Consider the following 26,913-nt stretch of genomic DNA (forward strand, 5'->3'; position numbering starts at 1 on the left):
AGCTCTCTTATCTGCTGTCATCATTTAATTATTGCCTTTCTCATTTCCCATCTCTCAAAGCTAGAAGCTTTGTTTATTTTTTTTTCATGTTATTTCTTTTAAAAAGAGGTCTTTTTCCTTTTAGCTAGTAAGCAAGTACTGTAGCAAACAGTAATAACTTTAATTAAATTCAGAATAATCCTTTGTTCAGCTGAATAGAAATGTGCTAAATGCAGTAGGGAGCAGTAACTGTGTGGATGGATGTCTGTTTGTATGGGCCTGATTCAGCAATAAGGGATGATTCTAAAATTTCCAAGAGCAAAGTTTGAGCATAACCACTCAGATTCCCTAGTCTTCCTGTTACTTGGAATAAGAACAGACTGGACCCTTTACACTACTCATTGGTGGTAATTCTTATATCCACTCTCCTCATTGTTCACATAAATCTAATTACTACTGATGTTAAAAGGAGACCATGATGATTTCTTCTGCTGTATTTTCCAGTACTGCGTCCTGTGATGAGAAAGTGGGCTTTGTTCATGTGACTGTAATGGAAATTTCATTTCCATTACAAGCAGCATAATTTTTGTTTTTTCCAGTTGTTTGATAGATCTGTTTTGGAGGTGGCTTCAGCTTCTCCCCAGTCTGTGGCTGTTTTCTGAGTGACAATGTATAACTGTCACACCTTCATCATTTTCTGTCTTGTCAGGCTCCCTTCATTTTTTTTGCAAGTACACCATAATCAAATGTGTCTTAATGAAAACTTCCCGTAGAATGTTCACTAAGCAAGATTTGTGTTTCAATTTGCCTTAACTTTTCAGTGTAAGTTGCTGTTCCATGTAACAGCGTGCATAAGAAAACACTTTCTTTCTGTAAGGGTGTTTGATCATTGGAATATGCTGTGCAGAGAACAGCCTTGGAAGTACTCAGATCTTGACTGGTTGCAAGCCTGAGCAACCTGCTGAGGGTGACCCTGCTTGAGCAGGGGCAGACAGTCTTGGGCAGTCATCTTCAACCTCAACTATCCTGTAACTGACAGAACAATAACATCATGTTGTGTTTCTCCTGTTTCAATATTTTAGAAGATGTTGCAGGTTGTTATTTGAAGTTATGTTCTGTATGTTGGTTGGTGGGTTGGAGAGGAATCTTAGAGTGTGTGTTTCAAAAGCTAGTCTTCCTTAGGTCCATAATTCGGGCACTGTTGTGTGATGTGACCACTTCAGTCTGTTGTTTAGTTTTGTATTCACTTACTTTCATTTATATCTGGGACATTACTTTACCATTCACATGTTTATGTGCATCTGGCACTTGAACATGGGGTTGCCACCACAAGGTCACACTGCATACTAGATAGAATTCACTGCTTTACAGAATGGGAGAGCTTATACTTTATTTGAGTTTGGTTCATTTTCTCAGAATTTCAGCATGTGGAAGTATTTTTGTGAAGCTGTGACAATATATTTATTACTCTGCCAATAGGCAAGGAGTTATGTTGCTGTCATTGATGGAGCTGGGCTACATTAATTTCTTGGAAGCTTTAAAGCATGTGGTTAGTTAGAATGCCAGCCAGGATCTGGAGAAGTAGATGCTACTTTAATGATATTTATTTGCTTTAGGCTTTATCTCTATAAAATAAGCAAATTCAAAATAGAAGGAAAAAAAGAGAGAAGAAATAATATTACACTGTCATTTAAATAATTATAAGAGATCCTCTGGGCTCTCCAGGTCTATTCCTGGAGCTGTAGCCATCTGCAAATACACATCTTCCCCATAGAAACTGCTTTCCTGTGAGGTGAGCAAAGCTACCCAGCTGCTGCCAGTGAGGCAAAGGGATTCCTGCTGCTAATACTGCTGTGGAGATGCATTACCAGGAGGCTGATATGGCAGCATTTTTTGTTTTGTTTTGTTTTGTTATTTTCTTTCATGCTTTTGCACCTATACTGTACTGCTTTTTATCAGTAGACTCATTACTGTGTCTAAATGCTGATCAACAGGTGGGAAGCGGTTACAGTTTTGCCTCAGAACATGACTGGTACACAGCTGCACTACCAAAAAGGTGGAAAGTTGTACCCATATCCTAATCCTTGCTTCTTCCAAAGATGACACACATGACACAGAACAAATCTTTTCCTCTGGAGTGTAATTTGAGTTTGTCCCAGAGAAGAAAGCTGAGAAGAGGAAAAACGTCGCTGTTTTCCCTTGCTACTTCTCTGGGAAGATCCCTCTCCCCTTTGTGATTTGTGATTCACAGGCTTATGCAAACAAATGGACCTGTAAAATCATAATTACAGTTAGACTTGTAACCATTATCCACATATGATGGAAAGAAGAGAAGGAGCTAGTGCATAAAATGTTATATTACCAAAGGACCAGAAATAATTTGGATGGAATTTCCACATGGAGACTGAATTTCTGTTGCATACTGCTAGCACAGTAGGATCTGAGGCAGTTTCAATAATTTATTTAGTTACTTTTATGTTGGAAATACGGGATTTTGTCAGGGTACTGTTGCATTGTTCACTGAGGAAGAATTTCACACAGGAAAAAGAATTGATTTTAGCAGTTAGGAAGAGGCTTAGATGCATAATTAATTATGAGTAATAACAGTAGTGGTATAAATGCACAATTTGAATACTAGGCTAAAATACTAAAATGATAGCATTAAATATTACCTCTGTAAACACCAAAATATTAGGTAATTCAGTATAGGAATTAAGGATTATTAAACTTTTTCTCAAAACCCATGCTGCTGACTGTCCAACACAAAGTTAGTTTTCCCTTGGTTTCTTGGTTAGAAATCATCTTTGCACACACAAATATAGACAAAATATAAAGTAATAATAATTATAAGCTATGTTTGCTTTTCCTTCGTTTGTTGTTAGAAATCTTTGCAACCATAAATACAGACAAAATATAATAATACTAACAACAACAACAATTCCGAAATACATTTCTGCAACAGCTATTGAATGCCACACCAAAATCTATAGTTTGGAATTCCACAGTACTTAAATTTCACAGCTGGACAGTACAAGAAAAATTACATGATGTGTCCTGTTACAACAGGAATGCAATATTTAATTAAGTTATTTCAACAAGATGGGATGGGATGCATTTAGACGAAGTAAAAGTTCGGCTCCTTTTTTGTAGTCACGTCTGTACCTCAGTCACAGTATAAAATAGCTTGATGTTAACAACTGCTGTGAGGAGAAGCAGCAGGCATTTACAGTTTAATGAGACATTTAGGTACCAGTATGTTTTTTGGAAAGATTGGCTTCGTAAGAAGAAAAGATGTACAACAGTTTCTTTATATGAAACTGCTGATAAAAGGAAGTTTGCACTAATATTTTACTAAGCCATGGTTGTGTGACAAGGCTTTAGTTAGTAGCAGAAAAACATTTTAAGTAACTAAACTGACAGTAGGAGCTTTTCTTTTTTAACCTATTGTGTTACCTATTTTTTGTGGTGGGGATTATCTTGCCTTTTCTCTCTTGGTGTGTTTAGCATTCTATATACACTCATTTCTACAGGAAACAGCAATAATAATACAAAGCCTCCTTTAAAACTCACCTGTTTAGTTAATTTATAGCAGTGTCAGGAAACAGTTTAGGAAGGCAGTCCTGTTTAGTAAGTGAATGTTGGCTCTGAGGAACGTGAAGGAATAAGGGAGACAGGAAATGATAAGGAACTCTTCCCTGTATGATTAGCACAGCTCACACTGGACATGCACATGGTAGAGAATTGTGCTCTTGGCACTGAGTCTAGTTCTTGGTCCTGTATTGGTGGTAGATTTTCTCTTAAATACAGTAAGATATAAACAAACATGCTCATAAAATGGTTTCTCCTAATCAGCTCAGTCAGAGATATCAATAGAATTCTGTCTACTAACCTTCCAAGGTCACTTAACATGGTTTTAACCTGACAGTTTGAGTATTTGCATCTCTTTCAGAAAAAAAATACAGAAAATACTTTTTAAGTCATGTGTCAGGTATGTTCCCAGCAGCATGACAACAGTTTTGTTTTTGTTGCAGGTTCCATCTGGGTTGTTCATACCTAGTATGGCAATTGGAGCAATAGCAGGAAGGATTGTAGGAATTGCAGTGGAGCAGCTGGCTTACTACCATCATGACTGGTTCATTTTCAAGGAGTGGTGTGAAGTTGGAGCTGACTGTATTACACCTGGTCTTTATGCCATGGTTGGTGCTGCTGCATGCTTAGGTAAATAAAATATAAAAAATAAGTATCTGGTTTCTTCTTATAGCAAAATAATTATTAAAAAATGAAAGGAGGCATAAACTTGTGCAGTTTTGGAACACCTGTTTATAGGGTCTTCCCTCCAGAATAATACTTTCACATCTCTACACAAGACCCTCAAATCCTTGTGATCTGATAAATAATGTGAAATCTAAATTTATGAGAAATAGGAAAATTTTAGTAGTGTATGCTTTCTCTTTTTGGTATCAAGAGATGTCATCACTACATTGGTCAGAGAAATCAGTTCGTTTAAATGTATGAAGTAGAGCATTTACAGTGTCAAGTACAGTTAAAATTATTAGAAGGAAGTGGTGTGATCAGCTTCTACAACTACATGAATTGCAAAAAATTGTTCCTGAAACTCATTTTCCAAACAAAAGTTTTAGAAGTGTGTAAGATATTTTTATCAAGTCTAATTGTTGAAAATCAGCTTCATGGAAAGAGGCTTAAATTGGAGACCTAAACTTGTCCTCATTTATAACTTGGTGGCCTTAGAAATTAAACTTAAAAACTCTTAGCACAGATTCTGCAAGAAGTAGAACTTTTCTTTAAGGAAAATTATGTTTGGGCAATCAAACTAGTGATACAAATTTAGGTTTTGGAGAGGTTCTGGTTTTTAATAGTGCAAATTGAATCACTCTTGATTGAATCGAAAAAACAGTTCATATTCTTTTATTAAATGAAGATATAGCATCAGAAACCTTAGCAGAAAATAATTATTTTAAATAATAACAAAAGAGAAGTATAATCCCTGTCTTCTGTTGTCCAAGAAAGAGATTTCTTTTCATCAGCTCATAATTCTGTTTAGCTTTTATGATTAAGCAGCAGCATTAAATTCCTAATCCTTTGGACAACATAGCTGTTGGTTTGCTACCTATGACATTTTTGCATTAGTTCCATTCTTTTTTCAAATTCTTACATCACTGGATTTCCTTGTGTGTCACAATACTTTGAACCCTGATGTGGTATGGAGATAGACACAGTTTTATTCTTAGCTTACATTAAATAACTGTACTTATTTTCCAGTTCCCTTTATTACCTCCCTTTCTATGAATTTTCCCTAAAACTCTTGTTTTTCACTTCTTGAAGTTCTGTGTTAATTTTCTCTGTCTGCTTCTGTTGATATTACGCAGAAGGATGTTTGTCAGGTGACCTTTCATCTCAAAGTTATGGTTGTAGGTCTCAACAGGAAGGCACAAAATTCTAAAATCATTGTTATCTGATACTCAGATGTTACTGGCTATCATTTTCCTTGCAGGTGGTGTGACAAGGATGACTGTGTCCCTGGTAGTTATTGTCTTTGAGCTAACAGGAGGGCTGGAATATATTGTGCCCCTAATGGCTGCAGTGATGACCAGTAAGTGGGTAGGAGATGCCTTTGGTAGGGAAGGCATCTATGAAGCACACATCCGACTGAATGGGTATCCTTTCTTGGATGCAAAGGAAGAGTTCACTCACACAACACTGGCTGCTGATGTGATGAGGCCTCGGCGGAGCGACCCCCCTTTAGCAGTTCTGACCCAGGACAATATGACTGTCGAAGACATAGAAACCTTGATCAACGAAACCAGCTACAATGGTTTTCCTGTTATTATGTCAAAGGAATCACAGAGACTTGTGGGGTTTGCTCTAAGAAGAGATTTAACTATTGCAATAGGTAATTAACTTTCAGTACTGCATTATTATAGACGCCAATTTAAATTGGTTTCTATTATTTTATATTTAAAATAGAATTTACTCTGTATGTTTTTACACTTCAGGTTGATTTAACTGTATGATAATATATCTTCAGTAGCAGGCTCTGAAATGAAGATAATCCTCATCTCTTTGTCTCTTGTAAAAACAAAAGTTGTCATACTCACGTAGGTCAAAACATTATCTAATCTGGTATTTTTTCGTTTTTTGAGGCTTTTGATAGTACCCCATTTCCTTGAGTAATGCTATAGTAACATTCTTCAAAACTGAGTAATTCTTATTTTGACCATCAGTATTCTGTGAGAATTACTGTCCAAGTAATTTTTAAATGTATATCCTATTTCTTTCTAACAGTGTGTTTTTTACTTTTATTATAACAACCAAGGTTGTATTATGGAGAGATAAGTGCAATATTAATTATTTTAGGTTTATGTTTTCCAATCTGTTTGTGTAATGGGAAATTAGTCCCTGGGCACATGAGCATACAAGCCCTGTTTGGAACATCTCTTTCTGGGTGAATATTATTGGTGCTTGTGTGATACTTGTGATAATGCTTTGTGCACTGGCAAGAAAAATTCTGTGGATTTTGAGGCTACTATCATAACCAAAGGAGGAAACACACTGTTATGTAAGAAAATGTTACAAAACTGTAACATTTAGTGCATGAAATAAGTGATGGAAGTTGCATCTTAAACGACTTTTTTTATATATACATATCTCTTCAACAGAGACACTTGAGAAAGGGACAGAAGTCTCCAGAAACTTTTTTAAAACATGTTTTGTGAACATAACACTGTTTACTTCAGTCAGATTTTTGCCTGTGGTTTTACTACTGTGTATACTATGGTATTACATTATGTAGGATGTATATGAATGTACAAAACTTGGATATTATTACCAACACCATACTAGTTAAAGTTTTCATTTACTTGAGTAATGGGGGAATAGCAGAACATTCTTAGAAAATGGTTTCACAGGTAAGACTCATTTCAGCTGCTGTGATTATACAGTGCAAGTTGCTTAGTCTTGGGTTGTGTCTGTCTTAAGAGTCACTATACCCTGGCAGCCTGGAGGGCCAGGTGTGTCCTGGGGTGCATCAGGCACTGCATCTCCAGCCAGGCAAGGGAGGGGATTGTCCTGGTCTGCTCTGGTCTGGGACAGCCTCACCTCAAGTCCTGTGTGCAAATTTTGGTGCCAGATTATCAGAGGGTTATAAAGCCATTAGAGATCCTCCAAAGGAGAGCCACAAGGATGGTGAAGGGCCTTGAGGGGAAGCCATATGAGAAGTGGCTGAAGTCACTTGGTCTGTTCAGTCTGGAGGAGGCTGAGGAGAGACCTCATTGCAGTCTGCAACTTCCTCATAAGGGCAAGGGGAGGGGCAGGCACTGATCTCTGCTCTGTGGTGCCCTCTGATAAGACCTGAGGGAATGGCCTGAAGTTGTACTGAGGGAGGTTTAAGTTGGGTATTAGGACAAAGTTCAGGGGGCTGTCAATTGACACTGACTTTTCCCTGGCAGTTTCTTCAGGAGCTGAGTAGTTCTTTTTTTAGCCTTTCCACCTCTTTATAGTAAATAAAAGTTACTTATTTGAGTGAGACAATTAGTTGAATAATGACTAAAACTGAATGGCAGATGGCTTTTGTGATTTTTGCACAACCACTTGCTGGGGATAAAGCAGTGGCTGTGGAAATATGTATGCAAGAGCCTGGTAGTGTTGATTGAGCTGTATGTCTGCATTAACATCTTACTCCAAGAATGTAAATTCCTCTTCTTCTTCTGTTTTTCCCCCTTCCCTGTCTTTCTTAAAGAAAGTGCTAGAAAGAAGCAGGAGGGGATTGTTGGCAGTTCCAGGGTATGTTTTGCCCAGCATACCCCATCGCTTCCAGCAGAAAGCCCTCGACCCTTGAAGCTCAGAAGCATCCTTGATATGAGCCCTTTCACCGTGACAGACCACACACCAATGGAAATAGTGGTGGATATTTTCCGCAAGCTGGGTCTGAGGCAGTGCCTTGTAACACACAATGGGTGAGTAAAGTGGCAGCAATGCTGTGCATTTTTTTAGATACAGTAATTTTCACTTCCAGGATCAGAGTATTTGAACCAGGATATACACCAGGATCATGGTATTTGAACCCATGGTAGGTTTGGTATTGCAACTGAGGACCCCAGCTGTTCATTAAGAATGTGCTGTGCTGTAGCACCTCTCTGAAATTCTTATGCCTTCTTTGTATTCCAAGTAAGCAGGCAGATGATTTCAGTCATTTTAGGATGTTCTGTTAAAAATTTACTGCCATTCGGCAAGCTTGGTCTGTGCAACTTGCTTGTGGAGGAGACACAACTTGTCTCGCAGAAATTTAGTCTTGTACTCTGCAGAGTCTAAGGCCTGTATTTCCTGGTTGTTATCTATGTTCTGGCAACATGCAATGTATCAGCAGTTACTGAACATTTACAAATACTGGGTTCATAAAAAGTAAAGCAGAAAATGATCTAGGCAGTATCTCTTCTTCTGGAGTCTAGTGATGGCGATTACCAGCAAGCTTTTGATTTTCGGAATACTAACAACTAAACTGCTCCTAGTTCTGGAACTTCAATCTGCAACTTTTGTTTCTACAATTCAAAATACTTCAGGAAAGTAGTTTTAAGGTTTAGAATGTTTGTAAATGAGACTGTTGGGAGTTGTCCTGTGATTATCTACTAAATAAATCAGCTCCCAGCATGAAAAATAAATGTTCATTGTAATTGCCTCTTATCTAAACTGCTCCTTATTTTTTTTACATGATCTTTTTCTGTGCAGCTGTTCCTTTAACATTCTGCTTTTCTGTATCTCTTGCATTAAACACTTGACATGCAACATCGAAGCTCCTACCATAGTATCTTGCTTTCCCTTTAGCATGTCTTTTAAGGCACCCGGGGAGGGAAATGTTGTCTGCTCATTGACATGTTTAGGATTGATCAGTGTCCTTGGGACAAGAAATCTGAAATGACTGGGACTTTCTTAGTTTTCCTGTGGGCAAAAGGACTGCTGCTGTATGTAGCGAATATTTAAATATTTCGTTGGTTTCCAAGTTGGGGGTTTTTTTCAGATGTATTTTAAAACAAATGTATTTAAACGTTCTCCTGTCTGTTTTTTGTTTTGTTTTGTTTTTTTTTTTCCTTCCATGCATCTCTGTATGGAATGGCAAGTAGTGTTTCCAGAAGCCTTTCTAAAGGACATAATGATCTGACATTTAGAAGTTAGTCTGGGCATGCAATTATTCTTGTTTGGGGAGGGAAATTGGAATCAATAGAACTTCACTGAAAAATAATTACTATGATTTTTTTTTTCATAGTTTCTGTTGTGGTTGAGTGCTCAAGCATTGACATTGATGCTAAAATCTTCTCTAGAGAAAGCTTGATTGTGCAAAACTATGTCAAGTTCTACTATAAATTTTAAACTATTTTATAATAAAGTAGCACGAATGGCTTTAATATTTATTTTATACTACTTCAGTTTACAAATTTGTGACATTCCACAAGCACACTGTCCATTACAAGAAGAGCAGATCATAAATACTAGTACTAGTGGTGTTTAGCGATGGCATATACCCTTGTGGACATCAAGGACTACTTTATATTTTCGCTGGCAGATTTCCTGCAAACTGAATATACCTGTTTAAAGACTTGCATCAACATACTGATTCCAGTCCAGACTGGATTGTACAGAAATTGGTGCAGATGACAGAGAGAAGACTGAGCCTTACTCCTCCAAATTTGTACCAGAATATCCATTCCAGGGAGTTGCTCTTGATTTGTCCTGTCATGAACAAGAAATTTGTCTGAATTTGTCTGTTTCTAAGGCCACCAGATAGCCCAGCTCTGTAAGCAGCTTTGAAGCTCAGTTGCTATGACTTTACACAGTTATTACTTTGTTCATCTACTGTGGCTTGTTAAAATGTCAAAATTATCTGTATGTCTGAGGAGAAATAACTATTAAATGAAGGAAATACAAAGTAGATTTTAGTTTCAGTACCTTTAAAACCCAAAAATATGTGAATTTAGGATGAAGGGATAAAGTTTGCTACCCTGATGTGTACCTGATACAAGAAACATACTGCTCTGGGGTGGTTGTAGAGCCAATTGTGTTCAGCATTTTGGGAGAAAAAGGAAAAAAAAGCAAAATCTGGGAAAGGGTACTGACTTTCAAATAAGTTCTCATTTAATTATCTCATTAGCTTTCCTGCAACCATTTCTTTTTTTTTTTTCTTTTTCAGTTTGCTCTAATCCTTTTCCATTATGATTAGAATTTTTTTTCATTTGATTTCACACAGTTATTAGCATAACATAATCTGTTGCAGGATTGTCTTGGGGATCATCACAAAGAAGAACATATTAGAGCATCTCGAGCAACTAAAGCAGCACGTCGAACCCTTGGTGATTAGATATATCAGATCTCATAATTAGACACATTAGAAGTCAGGAAGCATGAAACTTGTGAACTGTTCAGGGCTTTTATGGTATCGGCTGAACCATGAAATCTTCTTATGCTCAAAATTTGTATTAAACATAAAACAACATGTGCAAAATCCTTTTGTAGAAAAGAAGCTGTAAATGTGAACATACTGTTAGTCACAACATTAAAGGAAAGTAAACAGTAAACTTTCTGATACTTGTGTTGATGAGATCACATCCATCCAGCTGGTTGATCTCTTGAATTCCCCAGGTGGGAAGGCATGCAGCTAGAAATACTTTTTCCCTGACTAATGCAAATTAAGATTTTCATATATGCCAATTTCTTTTTCTGATTTGGACAGCTTTAAATAGCTGTTAAATAGCAAAGTATCACATCTTTTGAGAAGAAGAGATAAGCATGTTTTAATTGCATCATTAGATCTTCCCTGTAATCCCCCTTTATTAACATGAGTTTTTGAAAATATTTTTTAGCAAAGTCCTGTGATTTTATGTAAAGTCTGTGATTCTGCCACTGTTACCTACAGCAGTGAGTGTAATCCTTTACAAAATGTGCAGTGATACCAGCCACCAAGTGGCCTGCTACTATGTAGTCTGTTGACTTCAGAATCTAGATATGATTTTAACCATGATGTTGTGAACTAACCCCTTAGATAGGTGGTACACTTTGTCTTAATTTAGACATGGGTTGCTAGTTCCATGTCTACTAAACATACCCACCATGTTTAGCTGCTTATGTGCAAAACATGCTAATTATGTTCTCATTTTATGCTAATATTTCACAAGTATTTCATGCGTCCTTTAATAAGACAAATTGAAATGTACTAACCAGAATAACAAGGGCAGCAGCTCATCCATTCTGCTCTTTGCTTCTCTTGTGATATTATCCTTTTGGACAGTCTCACTCTATTTGGTGTTTAGCAGTTATAGTTTTAAAAGACCGTGTCATAAGAGCACAGTATCTAAATTGGAAAATGAAAATTTTATTATTCACAGTTTGTTTTTTTCTAAAGCCATGAACTCCAAAAACTAATTAACTGTTGTTTATTTTACAAAAGTTTCGTGGCCAGTACAGTGTGCTCCTATGAATACATTCAATCTGAGCCAGTGTGTCAGACTGGAAGGATCCTTCTGGTTTAAAAAAGGAGGGAAGGGGAGTTTGATTTGGGGCCATCAAGCAGTTCATCACTTCTGATGGCTAGGTTGGAACATGCCTCCCTTATGAAGTGGGATCACTGTCATTTCTTTTTCATACCTCTCTTTTCTTTGTCCCTCTTTGTTACTTTTTTGTTGGCATATGCTAATGAAAATTTGATTTTTGTAGAAACAAAAAGTTAAATAAAAATTGTAATGGGCTCTACTTGTATGACTTGTATTTCATTAAAACGGACTACAGCTGTCAGAGACCATTTGATACAGCGTCTCAGCATTGCTGTGTTTTATCAAACTGGTGGTTCCTCAACATTTTGATAAATAAAATGTTTCTGTTTAAATAAGAAAATCAGGCTGTTTACTTTTGCTCTATTCCTGTCAACAAAAAGGACTTGGCTACAGATTTGTTCTACTTCATTATTTTCCTGCTTGGATTAATATCAGTCTTCCATTTATCCTTTTCAGGCGCCTCCTTGGCATTATAACAAAAAAAGATATCCTCCGTCATATGGCCCAGACGGCAAACCAAGACCCCGCCTCCATAATGTTCAACTGAAACCCATAGCTGAGGAGAGAGAGGAAACGGAAGAGGAGGTTCATTTGTTGAATAGCACAACACTGTAGTCTGGGGAAACTTCTAAAATCAGAGACGAGCTGGGTTTTTACATAACAGTGCTGCTGGCAATCAGGAGTCAGTCTGGGGGAGCTGATGGGAGTGTGGGAAGGGAGAGCTGCTGTCCTGCACTGGATGCGTCCCGAGACATCAGGTCTGCCATGATAGTGCAGTGGGTGAGCCGTGCAAAGCGGTGCCATTCTCCAGCCCAGCCTGGTACTTCAGCATTGAAGAGATGTGTTATTAATCCCTGTTTCTGGAGGGATCATTCTGAATTGAGCCATCTTGTGGAGACTGAAAGGTCTTGCCCTTCATGAAACGTATTAACTATTACTCGTCACCTTTCTACATTCCAGAAGAGCTTTATTTCTCTCTCTCCTGAGCCGTAACAAAGCCTCTTTAAAATTGGTGTGCCCTTTTGAAGCAGTTGTTTCTCATATTGAGATGTACTGTGAGTTACTGAGGTGTGATCACAAGAAGGGAGGTTTTTCTTGTGCCATTAAATGTCTAAGTTTGTACATCACGAAATGCTTGGGGCAGTGCAGATGCACTGCAACAAAACCAGGTTGAACAGGTAATACTTTCCAAGAACCACACAAGACTTCTTTCAACCCTTGTGCTGTCATGATATGAGAAAACTAAAACCAGGTGAAACCAGTATTTTAAAGAAAAATACTGGTTTTGCTGCAGAAAATATCAATAACGTGACCTGGTCTTATGCAATTTTTGTATTATTGAACACACTATGATATATACCAATGTTGTGCAGTATAAGGAAAAATACTGCTATTCTACTAGTTTAAGAGCTGGAACAATTCTGTATACGTGTATCTGGTAAAAAAAATGCATGCTTCAACACTGGAGATCTTTTCCCCCCCCTGTAAAATTTGAGAATGGTCATTTTTATTTTTTCTTCTCCACAAAAGACGTTCCACTGCTGACATGGTTGGAAGAAATGTAACTCATAATTTGCACTAAATGTATATTATTTTTCTTGAAGTTTTACCATTCTTTATTTATATTTGTATGGATTTAAAAATCTATTAAATATGAATCAGTTAATATCTCACATAACTAATTACCTTTTTAATGTGATTTTATAGAATAATTCATAATCCTCTGCAAGTAATGGAGGATTAGCAAATGTTTACAACTAGATGAAGGGTTTCAAGAAAATGGCTTCTTTATGATCCAACATACATGCAAGATCATTTTCAAATGTAACTCTCACTGCCGTTACCTTGGATTTCCTTTTTTCTTTACTGGCAGATAACTGGAACAGTAATAGTAGGGTTTTATTTTAAAAAAACCCAAACCTGCAGGGTTTTAAAAGTAATAGGAGAGAGCAACTATTAAATTGCTTTTGACTCTTCTTTTCTCCCAAGTATATAAAGGTGTAAATTATATGTAGTCACACCTGAGCAGCAGGGCAGAATTGAATCCAGTACTTGAAACTTTGGCAGGACTTTAAAATTCAGCAGCAACACACACACACTTGGAGGTGAACTGACAGACCCCTAACTTCTTCACAGTTCATTGTTTTGTTTTCTATTCATTTTATCAGACCATCACCAGAACTGCATGCAGAGGAAAAATGACAATATGCTATAAGCCTAAATTAGGAAGGAAAAAAATTAAATCTGGCTGACAAAAATCATGTTTTGTAATATGAGGTTGGATAAAATTTCTTTCTTTTAACAGTTATGCTCACAAGACTGCAAAAATGGCCAGAATAGAAACACTAAAAGTCTAACATTATCTTAAATCTAAGGCATTCATCACAGTTACCTCAAACATCTTTATTCATGAAGTACTCAGTATGATTTTATCTTAAGTACAATAACACAATGAACCAAAATTGTGGCACTTTTGGCTGAGCTGCACAAAAATGGCTGTGCCTAAGTAAGTGCACTGTTGAATTTGAACTTCTTTTTCTTAGTAAAAAACTGCCATCTACATTTTATCATCTCAGTTCCAGCAGCAACTGGAACCAGTAGAAAGTGAAATTTGCCAGGGGGGTCACAGTGATCAGGCCCTGTATTAAAAACAGGTTTGGAAATGAAACAGGGAATTGGACTACATAAAAATGGGAGCATGGCAACAACCACCTGTACTCTTCCATGTGAAGCCAGTGATTTGCTATGTTACATTAGCCAGAAATTTGCTATGTTACATTACATAAGCCTGAAGAAGAGGAAGCTTCACAAAGAGCAGGATTAGGCCCATTTACAGAAGGCAGCTCTGGAAGTTCTCTGTGACACTGATTTCTGTTGTCTGATTTCTTTTTCTGTAGTGGAAGAATACAAACTCACTACACATACAAAAATCACTCTAAATCAGTTTGAAATCTCTGCCCTGTTTGGTGTTATCGTAAAACATTGCTGTGTGTACTGTATTAACTTGCACCTAATTCTAGAGACTGCTGTCTCAATTAAAATACAGTTCACACTCCTGCTGTGTTTCATTTCTGTGTGGATCCCCAGAGCTGCACATAAATTGTGCATCTCTGTTTACTCTTATCCTGCTAAGCTTTCCCTGTTGACATTTAAAATGTCTTCTGGTAAACATGCAGTAGAGGTTCTGTTAATGAAGTATGTGTGCCTGTGCTGTGCAACAAAAAATTTCTAACGTGAAACTTGCAGCGCCTTACTCAAGTTACTAATTAAAAAAAAAAAAGGTGGTGGATGGGAGGGGGAAAGTGTCAGCATTTTTTTATTTTTTAAATCATTCAGATACTGGTTCATGAAGAATGCATTCTTTGTTAATCTGTGATGTTGCCTAGAGCTGTATTTAATATTGATCTTAATGTTTTTATTTATAATAGTGTGGTAGAACTGCATATCATTACAGTAAAAATTCTCATTACTGTGATGATTTAATCAAGCATTAAAAACTTCTGTATGACCATTTATTGTTTTGTCATACTTTCTCACTGTTTTCACAAACAAGATTTGTCTTGATTTTTGCATTTATTTTCCCTGAGAAAATTAACAGCTAGGAATTTTACATACAAAACTAGTAAGATTTGTCAAAAAGAATAGAGTGTAGGAGATGCAGTATTTGCACTGCCTAGCTAATTATAGAATTAAAACAAAATCTTTTTTATTTAAAGTTAAAAGTGGATGATCCTTTTATTGTCTGAAAACCATCTGCTGATGATGTACACATCATAGAATGGCCTGGGCTGGAAGGGACCTTAGAGATCACCTCATCCAACGCTCCTGTCATGGGCAGGGACACCTTCCATGAGACACATTGCTCAGAGGCCCATCCACTGAACACTTGGAGGGAGGGGCAGGTACCACCCCTCTGGGCAACCATTTCAATATTTCACCATTCTCATAATAAAAAATGCATTCCCCCTATCTAGTCTGAATCTTTTTTATTTAAATCCATTACTCCTTGTTTTAGTGTAGCAGGATCTGCTAAAGAGTCCGGCCCAGTTTATTACACAGCACATCAGTCATGTTGCAGCTGCTCTAACAGATTTCTCCATCAGGGACTATTATTCATATTGCATTATTCATGTATTAACCCTTTCTCCATCAGGGGTTAATACATAAATACGGATGTCCAGTCTCAGGTCCTCATTTTTGCAGATCTAAGTTCATATTTAAGTAACAGTTAAAAAGTTGAATGTTTAAGGTCCTCTCCAACTCAAACCTTTCCATGATTCTACTGTTTTAGTACTTGTGTGATTTACAGGGCCCTGATATTAAGGGCTCCTGTACTTGAAACAACAACAAGAATGAAATGGAAAGTACCTGTTTTTTATGTATTAAAAAAAACCTCTAGGCCTGTGAATGAGTATCTGCAAGTCTGTGCTTGACATTAATATGCTGAAAGAAAGGGGTAAAGTTGTCAAATTTACACTAGTAGCTGTAGTATGTGATTTCCTTGTGCATTTGAAACTCACAATACTTTTGCAGCACTCTAACCTACATTTTATCTCCATTGCTCCGTTCTACCATAAAGTAACATGTAACTGACAATCCTTTGCTTGAAAGAGTTGGAATGACTTACATTTTAGCATAGTGCTACTGGCCTATAATCTTTAGCAGTAGTAATTAGTATTGCTGTCATTAGTACTGATGTGAATTGCTACAATGGAAGTCAAGTCACTGGATGGCGGCAGGGCTGTTGAGTAAGAGCAAATGTTATTTTCCATTGTTTCTGGACTGTTACTTTAATCAATTGTCAGAGAATAAACCTCCAAATGCAGTAACAAGAACACAACTGGGAACTAAGGACCTTGAAAGCAATTAATTTGCACCTTGTACAAAATCACTTGGAGATGGCTTCTTATTTTATTAGCAAGGTAGCAACTGCAGTTGAATTCCTAATTTCTCTTGTAACGTCATTTAGCATTTCTTTCATCCCATCAGTTTCATCCCACTTGAACCAGCCCCAGCAACGCAGGAGCAGGGATAGTGCTTTGCCACAGAAGGGAACGCTGCAGTAAGGGAATACTTTACCTGAGGGGGAGGACACAACTGCAGAAACGGAGAAGGGCAGAACCACCCCCTGGAGCAGGGACGTGGGCATCGGTTCGCATTTGGCACGGGGGGTGCTGACCGAGCCCCAGCGGCCCCTCCGTGCCCTGAGTCACCGGCGCGGTGCTCTGAGCAGCCCTGGAGCAGCAACCCCGGCCCGGGCCTGGCTCCCGGGGCCTGCAGGGCAGGGCCAGGCGGGCGTGCCGGTCCCACAGCCCCGCCCGCGGCAGCTCCGCAGCCCCGCTCCCCGTCCCGGGCCCGCCGTGCAGCCAGCAGCGGGAAGCAGCGCGTTCCTTAGAAAACCTTTACTGAGCGAGGGAACACCGCCACCGAGTACAAAAAGCCCCACAGACACACGGACAAGCCCGGCCCCGGGCGCACAGGGCCACGCCCAGCTGCAGCCCCCGCGCCCGGCTCAGGGCTCCAGCTGATCCAGGCCCTCCTCCCGCCGGCTGCCCAGGTGCTGCTCGATGATTTCGGCAAAGAGGTTCCTCTTCAGCAGGGTGTAAGCCAGGGGCAGCAGCTGGCCCACCGTCTTGTGGAAGTACTGTAGGGGAGAAGCAAAAACAAGAGCCGCCCTCGGCCTCAGTGGCTTGGTTAATCCCCAGGAGCAGCCCCAGCTCCTGGCTCTGCCCCATTCACACCGCGCCCTTCAACTCCTCCCAAAATGCCTGAGCACATCCTCATGCTACACCTGGGACACCCACAGCAAGGGCAGGCGGGGTGCCCGAGCTGCAGCAGTGAGAGAGAAATCGAGCAGATGATGATCCCACTCAGCACAGAATCCCAAACTGGAGCCTGCAGGTGAAGTCCCCTATCCTGTCACAGTCCCATGTCTCATCCCACCCCACAGTTTGAGGATTTACAGTGGTACTTACAGTAACCATTTAAGAACTTCAAATGTATAAACATCAGAGCATATTTAGCATTTGCAATCATTATTGTACATGTAAGTCCATTGTATCTCTCAAACAAAGGGGATGATTCAAGTTCTTTTCTATGTCTTGGGCTACAGATAATGAGTCAGTGTTTCTCTGGCTCTGTAAGCAAATGGCCAGGAAGGCTCCAGTCAGAACTGGAAAACAGCTCCAAGTAGGAGCTCCAAGAAAGGCAGGGACGTAACTGAGCAAAACTTATGTGTGAAGCCACTGTTTCTTCTATTTACTAAACTAGAAGATGAAAGTTTCTAAATCTAGAAACCAGTTGCAAAGTTACAGGTGTTCCAAGCTGCAGCGTAAAACAGACAAGACACATTACAGTACTGTAAACACAATTTTTCACTGCAGGACTTTGTCAGTGGTTAGGCTCATGTGCTGAGAAGCACAAAGCTTGGAAGATGAGGATTTGCCTCCACCTACTCAGAAAAATGGGAGGAACAGTTTCCTTCACTGCCCTTCCAGTTGTAAAAAGGATGTAAGCAGCTGAAGCAGCCTAGTCTGAAAGAAGGGATCTAAATGAGCAGGATTTTGAAGAAAAATACCACAAATTTTCAGATGCTGTATGGAACTTAAGAGAGCAGGGCATTTAATCTAAGAAACACATTAGTAATTTAACAGTTTATGGCAAGAGCAGTCAGTTTTCATACATTTCAATGGCTAAGTATTTTAACCAGTAATCAGCACAGCTCTTTTGGGCCTACATTTAGTACTGAAAAACTTAATCCTTCCCATGATACTCTGGAGAACCACTTAGCCAATAATAGTTTTGCTAGGAGCAGCTAGCAAAAAAAAACCCCTAGTTTTGCAGGGGTTTCTATGATGATCCATTCATATTAGGTTGATGTTGAGACTTCATGTGTTATTTTCTAGCCATTGACTAATTACAGCTGTGACCCTTTTCATCAGCAGGCCAGTAGCTAATATAGAATAAAAATCATTAAGCATAATTTTTATGTGCAATAAGTGCCATTAATTCAATCCCCTCAGTGACAATGTTCCCTGTTGGCAGAGAACTAGGGAGGAGACACCAGGTGGCAGGTGCCCTATGCAGTACAGCAGGCAGCTCACCTGGGTTCACATTCTCCCAGCTGGGGTTACTACAAGCATCAGGCTGTTTCCTGATCAGGGTGAATATGGGTGCCTATACAAGTAGCTGGGGACAAGGGACTCCAGCTGTTCAGTGTATTTGGATCAGGCCCTTCACACTCCGCTTCTGGACTGCAGGATTGGGCCTTCACACACACAATTTTAAATTCAACATGGAATGATGCTGTGTGACTTTTTAACAGTCTTCATGAATTAAGAATTGTAGACCTCTAGTTTCCTAGGGATAATTAATCTACAGCAAAACAACTTCTAGCACATGTATAAAATTATGCATTAATTTACTCACATGTGATCCATAGCAAAACAGGTCCATGCCCAGCTCATATCCCATTCCATAATCACACTCATCATTAGCAAACTGAACAAAGGTCAGCATTTCTTGAATGGGTGCAAAGGCCTTCACTCTCTCCTCATCAGTCGGAGCATCAACAATGGCCTTACAAATTTTTTTAAGATTAGCTGCAAAAAAACAAAAGCAGATATTTAGATGTTTAAATAAATAAATTTAATATTGCACAGAAGTGTTCTGTGGCAAAACTATACCCATGTGCCATGCTTACACGTAAGGTAAGTGGGCATACCCTGAACTGCTGGTGAAGCTTCCCCCCCTTTCCTTGGAAGCTCATTCTTACCCCATGCCCATCTCTCTCAGTTCCTCACAAAGGGAGACAAGCACTTGTGTGATGAAATTTCATCAAGGAACTGATTTTGCTTCAAATGACACTAGAAGAAGGTGGTGGATAAAAGATAAGCCCACATATCCCTGAATGCAGATCAGCTTTTTGCTCTACTTCCTGCATGGCTTTGATAACACAAAAGAAAAGATCATCTAAACTACTACTTGAGGTATTTTCACAGATTTAGCACTTTTCATTGAGTCTCATCTGGTTCCTTTAATGACAATACTTTGAGGTCAAGTGTGATGGTTAGGACTTCTACGTTTTACTCCTATCAGCCAAATTTTTTAAGTAGAAAACATGAATGCAGTTTGTTTTTTACTGAGGGTTGTTTACTTAAAAAAAGCAGAAGGATACAGTAAACAACATGTTTACCATTTGTTTCAGGAAGTTCTCTGTATCCAACATCATTTTTGTCTACAGGAACGACTAGGCCTGCTCCATGAAATGCTTTGGTCACCACCTGAATAGAGAGACAGAAAATGGAACATAGCACCATGAGACAGTACTGTGACCTAAAAATAACTCACCTCATTAAACACTAACATCTGACTGCTGGTGGTCAAACCTAACATGGTGTTCTGGCTCCAGGACATCAACTTAGTTTCAAATTATATTGCAGTTAATTTCAAGTACTGAAGTTTGAAATAACTGGAAATGCCATTTCAGTGAAATTCTGAATTCTAGGAACCCTTGTAGTCACTTGTGTTGCACTATACTGCATTTACTTAGTCCCCCACCATAATTATTTTTAACAGGTATGCAAACAATCTCTGTTATTATCATCTACATCATCCTTAATGGTCCTGTTTTTAACAGGCCCAACCCAACTATTTAGAACAATCTTCCATTTAAAGCAGTTTTCTCCATGGCCTCTATTTGTTCCAGTTTCTAGACTACTGTGCTTACTGAGTTGTTTTTGGTGGTGGTTTGTTCTTGTTTCATTTTTAATTGAATGCCAAACTATGATTTACAAGAGTAAAGTGTTTTTTATTATATCCTATTATTTGGAACACACTTGTAGTAATCTTCCCTCTTTTGAAGCTTTATAGAGAGCTGATTACCTTGGGAAATTCCTAATGTAGCATCCTTACTGACTAGAACGATGGAAAAACACAAACAGGAAGTAAAGGAAAAAAATTTAACAGAACTTAGTTCTCTCCAGTAGATGAGGAAAGTCATACTTTCTTATCTCTCTGTTTCATCTTCAGGGTTTTTTGTTCCAGAGAATAACCCAGTTCTTTTGCTGTTCTTGTCAGCTTTTCATCTATGTCTCTCAAAACAGCATTTTTCTTTTTATCAGCCACTTCCTTAAGTTTCTTTGACAAAAATAATCTGCAAATAGATTAAACATGTCAAGAAAACAAACAAAAAAATTAATAGACTTTTAAATGTTAAGCCTCTAGATCTTAACAACAAAGATTAGCAGTCCTGTGTTTAATCACACAGAGACTTGAAAATGCAAGCCTCTTAAGAAGAGGCAAGAAAATAGTTTGGCATATCCAGTACTTGGGCTTTTCTTATCTGTACCTGCATTACAATTATGCAATCTGCAGGTGCTCAAGGTTCTCCCAGCCTCAGTAACTGTTCATCTTTCTATCTTAAGAATTCAGTTTGCTGTTTCTGTGCCATATACACCATTTGTCATCCAAGTCATGCACATAAATACATATTTATGAGCTTCCCCATGCTACTTTCAAAACATATGTCCTCATTTAACTCTGCAGTGCACAAGGGTTCTTTTACAGAAGCCATTCTTCAGTCTGCTTTCACTGCCTGACACGTGCCTGTTCTTAGAGAGCTTTCCATTTTTAACCAGCAGGGATGAGGTCAGTTATTTACCTTCCTGACACAGGAACATGTAAAGTTCCATGAATCAGACTGAACTACATATCCACATCAGTGTTATCCTGCCACAGGGCAGAAATGGTATTTCTTGTAGATATTGATTATATACAAAAATAATGTATTTTTATGTAGGCAAGAACAAGAGACAGATGCTATTATCTACTATGATACTCAGATTTTCTTCACCACTGTTTGAGATGCCCTTTCTCTACTTACAAAATAATTTTAACGCAGCCTCTAAATTGGAAAAAATATCCACTGGATGTCTCAGCCAATATATTTAAGGAATGATGTAATTAACACTTATTTATTTTAGTTTTGAAAGGAAAATATTGTTAAAAAGCCTACAAAGGCTTTAAAGAGAATCTTAAAACTTGCCAACAGGGGCAGAAAATAAGTGAGGGTTTCTTAAGACAGCCATATAATAAGTTAGCTTCATTATTCCACATCCCACCTCTGAATTAACAATTTCTCTCTATTCTGTTCTTTGTAAATAAAAGTAAATATGAACCTTACTTGACTGCAGCAAAGACATTATCACCAACTTGTGAAATCACACAACCCTTCTTCGCTTCATTTGCACCAACCCACACTGGCAGCTCATCTGGCACATCCCTATTGATGAAAAAGCACACACAAAATAGTCAAGCTGTGTCCATTTCTCCTATTTCAAAGTAAAACTAAATTTGCCTCCTCACTATGCTGCCATCTCCTTCAGAACCCCACCAAGAAATGCCCTTAGATCTAAAGCTCTAAAATCTTACAGCAAGCCTTGAAAAGAGCTTGCAGCCACACATTTCCTTTTGGTAACTTGATTTTCTTCTCAGCATCATGGCAAAAGTTAAAGATTAGTGAGTGAAGGTGCTTTGGATGGCTGGAGGAGGTAGATTAATAAATATTTAAATCTAGTCTTCAACTCCTGTTACTGCAAACTTTTTTATTAAAAAGATAAAGCCACATGTTAATGTCTTATTACAAAAAAGAAAGATTCTTGCTTGGTGATAGCACACAAGTTATGTTTCATGGAAAAAGAGAACAAAAGCTATGCATAGTTGTAGTGAGACAAGGGCACACAGGAAATAAAATACCTGAAATATCCCATGTGATACTGTGTTCTGCTATCCCCAACAAGTATAGTCTGAAATTCTGGGGGATCATAGAAGAATCTCCAATGAAGATTGAAGTTCACATCTCTTGATTTTGCTTTTTTGTGTTTTCCAGCAAGAATATCATATGGTCCAACCAGCTTAAGTCCAACACTTGACACAAGTGCATCTGAAAAGCAAACCATGAATCAGGTGCACGTCTAGACTGGGAAGTTCTGGTGTTGCTCAGATATCGAAAGCTCCCATAAATTCAGTCAAACACTATTCACTAGACAAGGAAAGCTAAGAATTTTTTTGTCCAGATAGTTTTCATTCAAGAGTTATTACAATTCTAATAAAAAGTAGCCATCCAGCCACAGTCCAATGTCAGGATGGAGACTGGTGATGAGTGGTGTCCCTCAGGGCTCTGAACTGGAACCAGTATTGTTTAATATTAATTACACAAGACTGGATCAGCAAACTTCAGCAACTTTGCAGATGACCAAGCTGAGGGGTGCAGATGACACTCCTGAAGGATGGGATGTCATCCCAAGGAACATGGACAACCTCAAGAACTGGGCCCACGGGAATCTCTTCATATTTAACAAGACCAAGTGGTCTTGGAAAGTTCTGCACCTGGGTTGGGGCAACCCCTGGTATCAACACAGGCTGGGGATGAACAGATGGAGAGCAGCCCTGCCCAGAAGGACGTGGGGATGCAGGTGGGTGAAAGGCTGGACATGACCCAGCCACAGGCACCCCCAGCCCAGAGAGCCAAACATGTCCTGGGCTGCATCCAAAGCAGGGTGGGCAGCAGGGCCAGGGAGGGGATTCTGCCCCTCTGCTCTGCTCAGACCCCAGCTGCAGTGCTGGATCCAGCTCCAGGGCTGTCAGCACAGCAAGGTCATGGACCAGTTGGAGTGGGTCCAGAACAGGGTCATGAAGATGATTAGAGGCCTAGAGCACCTCTCCTATAAAGATGAGCTGAGAGGGCTTTGGTTGTTCAGTTTGGAGACCAAAAGGCTCCAGGGACTTTACTGCAGCCTTTCAGTACTTTAGGTATTGAAGGTGAGGACAAACATTTTAGCAGGGCCTGTAGCAAGAGGACAAGGGGTAATGGTTCTTAACTAAAACAGGGTAGATTCAGACTAAACACAAGAAAAAAAAAAAACAAGTGCTTTGATGCAGGTGGTGAAACACTGGAACAGTGTGCCCAGAGACACACTGGATGACCTAAAAATATTTAAGGCTGGGCTGGACCCAGCTCTGAGCAACCTGGCTCTGTTGAAGATGTTACTGCTCAGTGCAGGGGGTTCAACTACATCACCTTTAAAGGTCCCCTCCAACCCAAACCATTCTATGACTCTGAAAGACACTGTCATTTCTAGAGCACACAGGGATGCCACATTCTGTTATGTAATAAACTTGAAGAGGTTGAAATCCAGATTTAGTAGTGCTTACACCAAGATAAAGTCTTTTCAACCTCTCATCCCACCAGCAAGGAGGCTGTGGGTGCACAAGAAGCTGAGAGAGGAGGCAGCTGATTCCAAGTGACCAAAGGGATATTCCACAGCATATGGCATCATGCTCAGCATGACAAAGACCTGCTTTCTTGGAGATGGCTGAACACCTGCCTGCACATGGGAGGTGGTGCATTAATTCCTTGTTTTGCTTTGCTTGTGGCTTTTGCTTTCCCTATTACTCAGTCTTCAGCTCAACCCACATGTTTTCTCACCTTCACCCTTTCAATTCTCTCTCACCAAGGGGGAGTGAGCAAGTGCCTTTGTGGTGCTTAGTTGGTGACTGGGATTAAACCATGATACATGAGGAAATTTGAGTTCCATACTAAACATTTTAAATGCACTTGCAAGAAAGGCAGATTGAGACCACATTTAGTCCCTTTGCATTGCACAACTTCAGTAATTACATTTTAGAAAGCTTGAAGTGTACATCTTGGTGATTATAGCCAGTGTTTTAGTTCACACTCACATAAATAGCCTCCATCTCAAGTGAGAAGCTGCAGGATCACTAAAATGCATCTGACCAACTCCAGTTTGCCTGCTTTCAGGAGTGAAAGTTAGAAGAGACAAAATTTAAAACCTCACCACTTGGTTTCTCAGGATCTAGCTCCTCACAAAACTTCCAAAACTGGTAGAAGTCCTCAGGCAGTCTAAGCTGATAGCATGTTTCTGCTTCTTGGCAAAGACTATCAGGAATATCTGCCTGGTTTGATCTTCTCTTCTTGACAGCTCCATTTTTTTCACTCTGTAGATTGGAAAAAAAAAAAACCAACAAAAAAACAACCCAAAAGTTAATTTAGTTGCTTTCTCTCAGCTCTACCAAAGGAGTCTACAAAGCTTTTATACTAATGGAAGAAGAAGGATTAGATCCATTAGGATGTGTTCATTAGTTACAGCAGTATATATACAGCCTAGAACATCTGTTTTGGACAGAACCCATTAAAAGTGCAGTCTGACAAATGTACTAAACGTGTCTGCAGCAGCAAACTGCTACTTTGATATTAATGGGTCAATATAATCAACAGAAGCACTTCTGTTAGCTAATTAAGCAAAGGAGCAAGCAATCCTAAAGTTTAATCTAATTCTACATTGCTCTAAAATGACCATTTCCAATCACACTGTGGGCAGCATACAATATGTTTGTGTGTTTTAAAGACAGTTCAAAGTAGGAATACTATTTTGTGAAACTAAATAATACAGCTAAACTCCTCTGGTCTCTACTATTTTAACTACTGTGCTATGCAACGTCACGACTACTGCAGTTTTCAGTGCAGCATTTCAGAAGCGTCTTAGGAGTGAAGTTGCTTTTAAAAATTATGTAACGTGAGCTGAAGCAGGCTAGGAAACGATCCACGGGCACACTCTACTGGGGCAGTAGCCTCAACCACCGCATTCCCACATAAGTCTCCATGAATTGGTAGGAATCGCTACCCCCCATTTGAAAGAACATAAAAAAATAAATACATAAGAACAAGAAAGAAAGCCTGTTGCTAGAGAGAGCATCTCTGAAGCAGGGCCGCTGCCAGCTAAGCCGGGTCGCGGCGTGTGTCGCCGTTCGCAGCGCGGTCCCGCCGGGATGATGCGGCGGCCGGCGGGCCCGGCGCACTCCGAGCGCGGCGGTCCCCGCGCCGAGGAGGGGTTGCCGCGCAGGAGAACGCGGGGCCCTGAGTCTGTCCCCAAAGCCACCAAGCCAAACAGAACAAGGGGCAAGGAGACAGGGCCGACAGACATCGCAAGGCAGCCGCGCGGTGCAGGCCCGCCGCCCCACCTGCTCTCCGGCCGGTCCCGCCGCGCCGCGCGGCCTCCGCTTCCCGCCACCTGCCATGCGCTCCCGCCGCCCGCATCCCGCGCGCCCCCGCGCCTGCGCAGCCCCGGCCCCGCGCGGCGGCCGCCAGGGGCTGTGAGGGGCCGGGAGCGTGAGGGGCTCTGAGGGGCGGGGGGGCCCGGCAGCCCCGGCATCGCCGCCACAGCGGCGACCCCGGGGGCAGGGACTGGGCACGACAAGGGGCGCAGTTCACCCCGGGTGGCGAATGCGGCTGGTGCTGGAGACACGTCGGGAACTCACCGCCATGTTCCCTCAGCGGTAGATACATCGCATAGATACGCTTTCGAGGCTGATTTTTAAAAATCTTGCTTACATATACGCTCAAATTCCTGTAATATGAGTTAGGGTGGTGTATTGGGATCACACAGAGGAAGAGATGACCTGAAATGTAATCATCTCCTTTAGAGCTAAAGGCATGAGAGAGGAAGCATTACAGGTTTTCAGTACAAATTAAAAAAAAAAAAAGGCGCCCCAATCCCCTAATCTTCTGCTTTGGCGATTGACAGCTGCCAGGAATATGAAAACAGCATCACAGCTTGTGTTCAGTGAAAGAGCGGAGGCAGCCGTGTGTAAGATGCCACAAGTGGGACACGTTCCTGAGTTTAGAGCAGCCCATAATCACATTATGCAACATCCGCTTACGCCGCTCAAGTGCTCTGCATAGGAGAGGGCCTGGAAAACCAGCGGCACAGGAGGCGGCAGTGGGAAGCTGGTTATATATAAACCTTCACTTTTTTTGTTTCAGTAAGCGAGATCGCAGTGAGTTTATTTAAAGAAACATTATGTAGTTATGCTACAGGAATTGGTGAACTCACTGTGCCTACCAGAGAGAAAGATGCGTGTATGGCATAAATAAATACCATTAGATCTTTTTATCCTGCAGTCTGTTAAGGCTGTAAATATTTGCTGTGGTAAAGGTTGTTAGCCTACGTCCAGGAATAAGCTGCAGTGCGTTTCAGCCACCTGACAGCTGTATGACTCACACAAAAGCTCGATGATGTTAAGTCAGGCTACAGCACTCATTTTTTAAGACTTACACACAAGTCACAGGAAACTTGATCCTGACTGATGGATAGTACTGCCTGTACATAAAACAGTGAGGTTTGCTATGATGTAGATGCAGAACAAAGACTGCATCAAAGTCTCCTTTCTCAGTTGGAAAAATTATTGTTTAAAACAGCATACCTGTTGCTTGCTTAGGAAAATCCTGCATACACAAGGAAGGAATATTAAATTTCACATCCAAACCTTGTTTAACGATTTACATTTCATTGCCTGAGGT

The 26,913-nt window shown here is 39.9% G+C and overlaps 2 protein-coding genes across 7 annotated transcripts in view; one reads left to right on the plus strand and one right to left on the minus strand.

The window, feature by feature from the left end:
* CLCN3 (chloride voltage-gated channel 3) overlaps nt 1–15,045 on the plus strand; it is a 60,765-nt gene extending 45,720 nt beyond the window's left edge. For 3 of the 6 annotated variants that reach the window (XM_066548272.1, XM_066548271.1, XM_066548274.1), the window contains 4 exons: nt 4,011–4,197; nt 5,492–5,890; nt 7,736–7,952; nt 10,262–11,733. In XM_066548272.1, the coding sequence (XP_066404369.1) occupies nt 4,011–4,197; nt 5,492–5,890; nt 7,736–7,952; nt 10,262–10,367 (909 nt within the window). In that variant the 3' untranslated portion in view covers nt 10,368–11,733. Of the gene's footprint in view, nt 1–4,010; nt 4,198–5,491; nt 5,891–7,735; nt 7,953–10,261; nt 11,734–11,990 lie in introns of those variants that run through there. The other 3 variants (XM_066548273.1, XM_066548276.1, XM_066548277.1) reach the window with 2 other exon arrangements.
* A 1,381-nt stretch (nt 15,046–16,426) lies between these two features.
* Nucleotides 16,427–25,648, minus strand: HPF1 (histone PARylation factor 1). The gene is made up of 8 exons (XM_066548278.1): nt 25,575–25,648; nt 24,392–24,551; nt 22,290–22,476; nt 21,718–21,816; nt 20,538–20,688; nt 19,729–19,816; nt 18,963–19,135; nt 16,427–17,178 (listed from the first exon to the last, which is right to left on the minus strand). The coding sequence occupies exons 1-8, from the start codon at nt 25,629–25,631 to the stop codon at nt 17,047–17,049; spliced, it is 1,047 nt and encodes a 348-aa protein (XP_066404375.1). The 5' UTR covers nt 25,632–25,648; the 3' UTR covers nt 16,427–17,046.
* Nucleotides 25,649–26,913: the final 1,265 nt, after the last annotated feature.

Source organism: Molothrus aeneus, chromosome 4, assembly GCF_037042795.1.
Source record: "Molothrus aeneus isolate 106 chromosome 4, BPBGC_Maene_1.0, whole genome shotgun sequence".
NCBI classification, from domain to species: Eukaryota; Metazoa; Chordata; class Aves; order Passeriformes; family Icteridae; genus Molothrus; species Molothrus aeneus.

Coding starts and splice junctions, on each gene's coding strand:
- HPF1 (XM_066548278.1), bottom strand. CDS start 25,631: ATGGCAGGTGGCGGGAAGCGGAGGCCGCGCGGCGCGGCGGGACCGGCC. Junction 20,689..21,717: donor AATGTCTTTGCTGCAGTCAA/GTAAGGTTCATA, acceptor ATCTATTTGCAG/ATTATTTTTGTCAAAGAAAC. Junction 19,136..19,728: donor AGAACTTCCTGAAACAAATG/GTAAACATGTTG, acceptor GTTTTTTTGCAG/CTAATCTTAAAAAAATTTGT.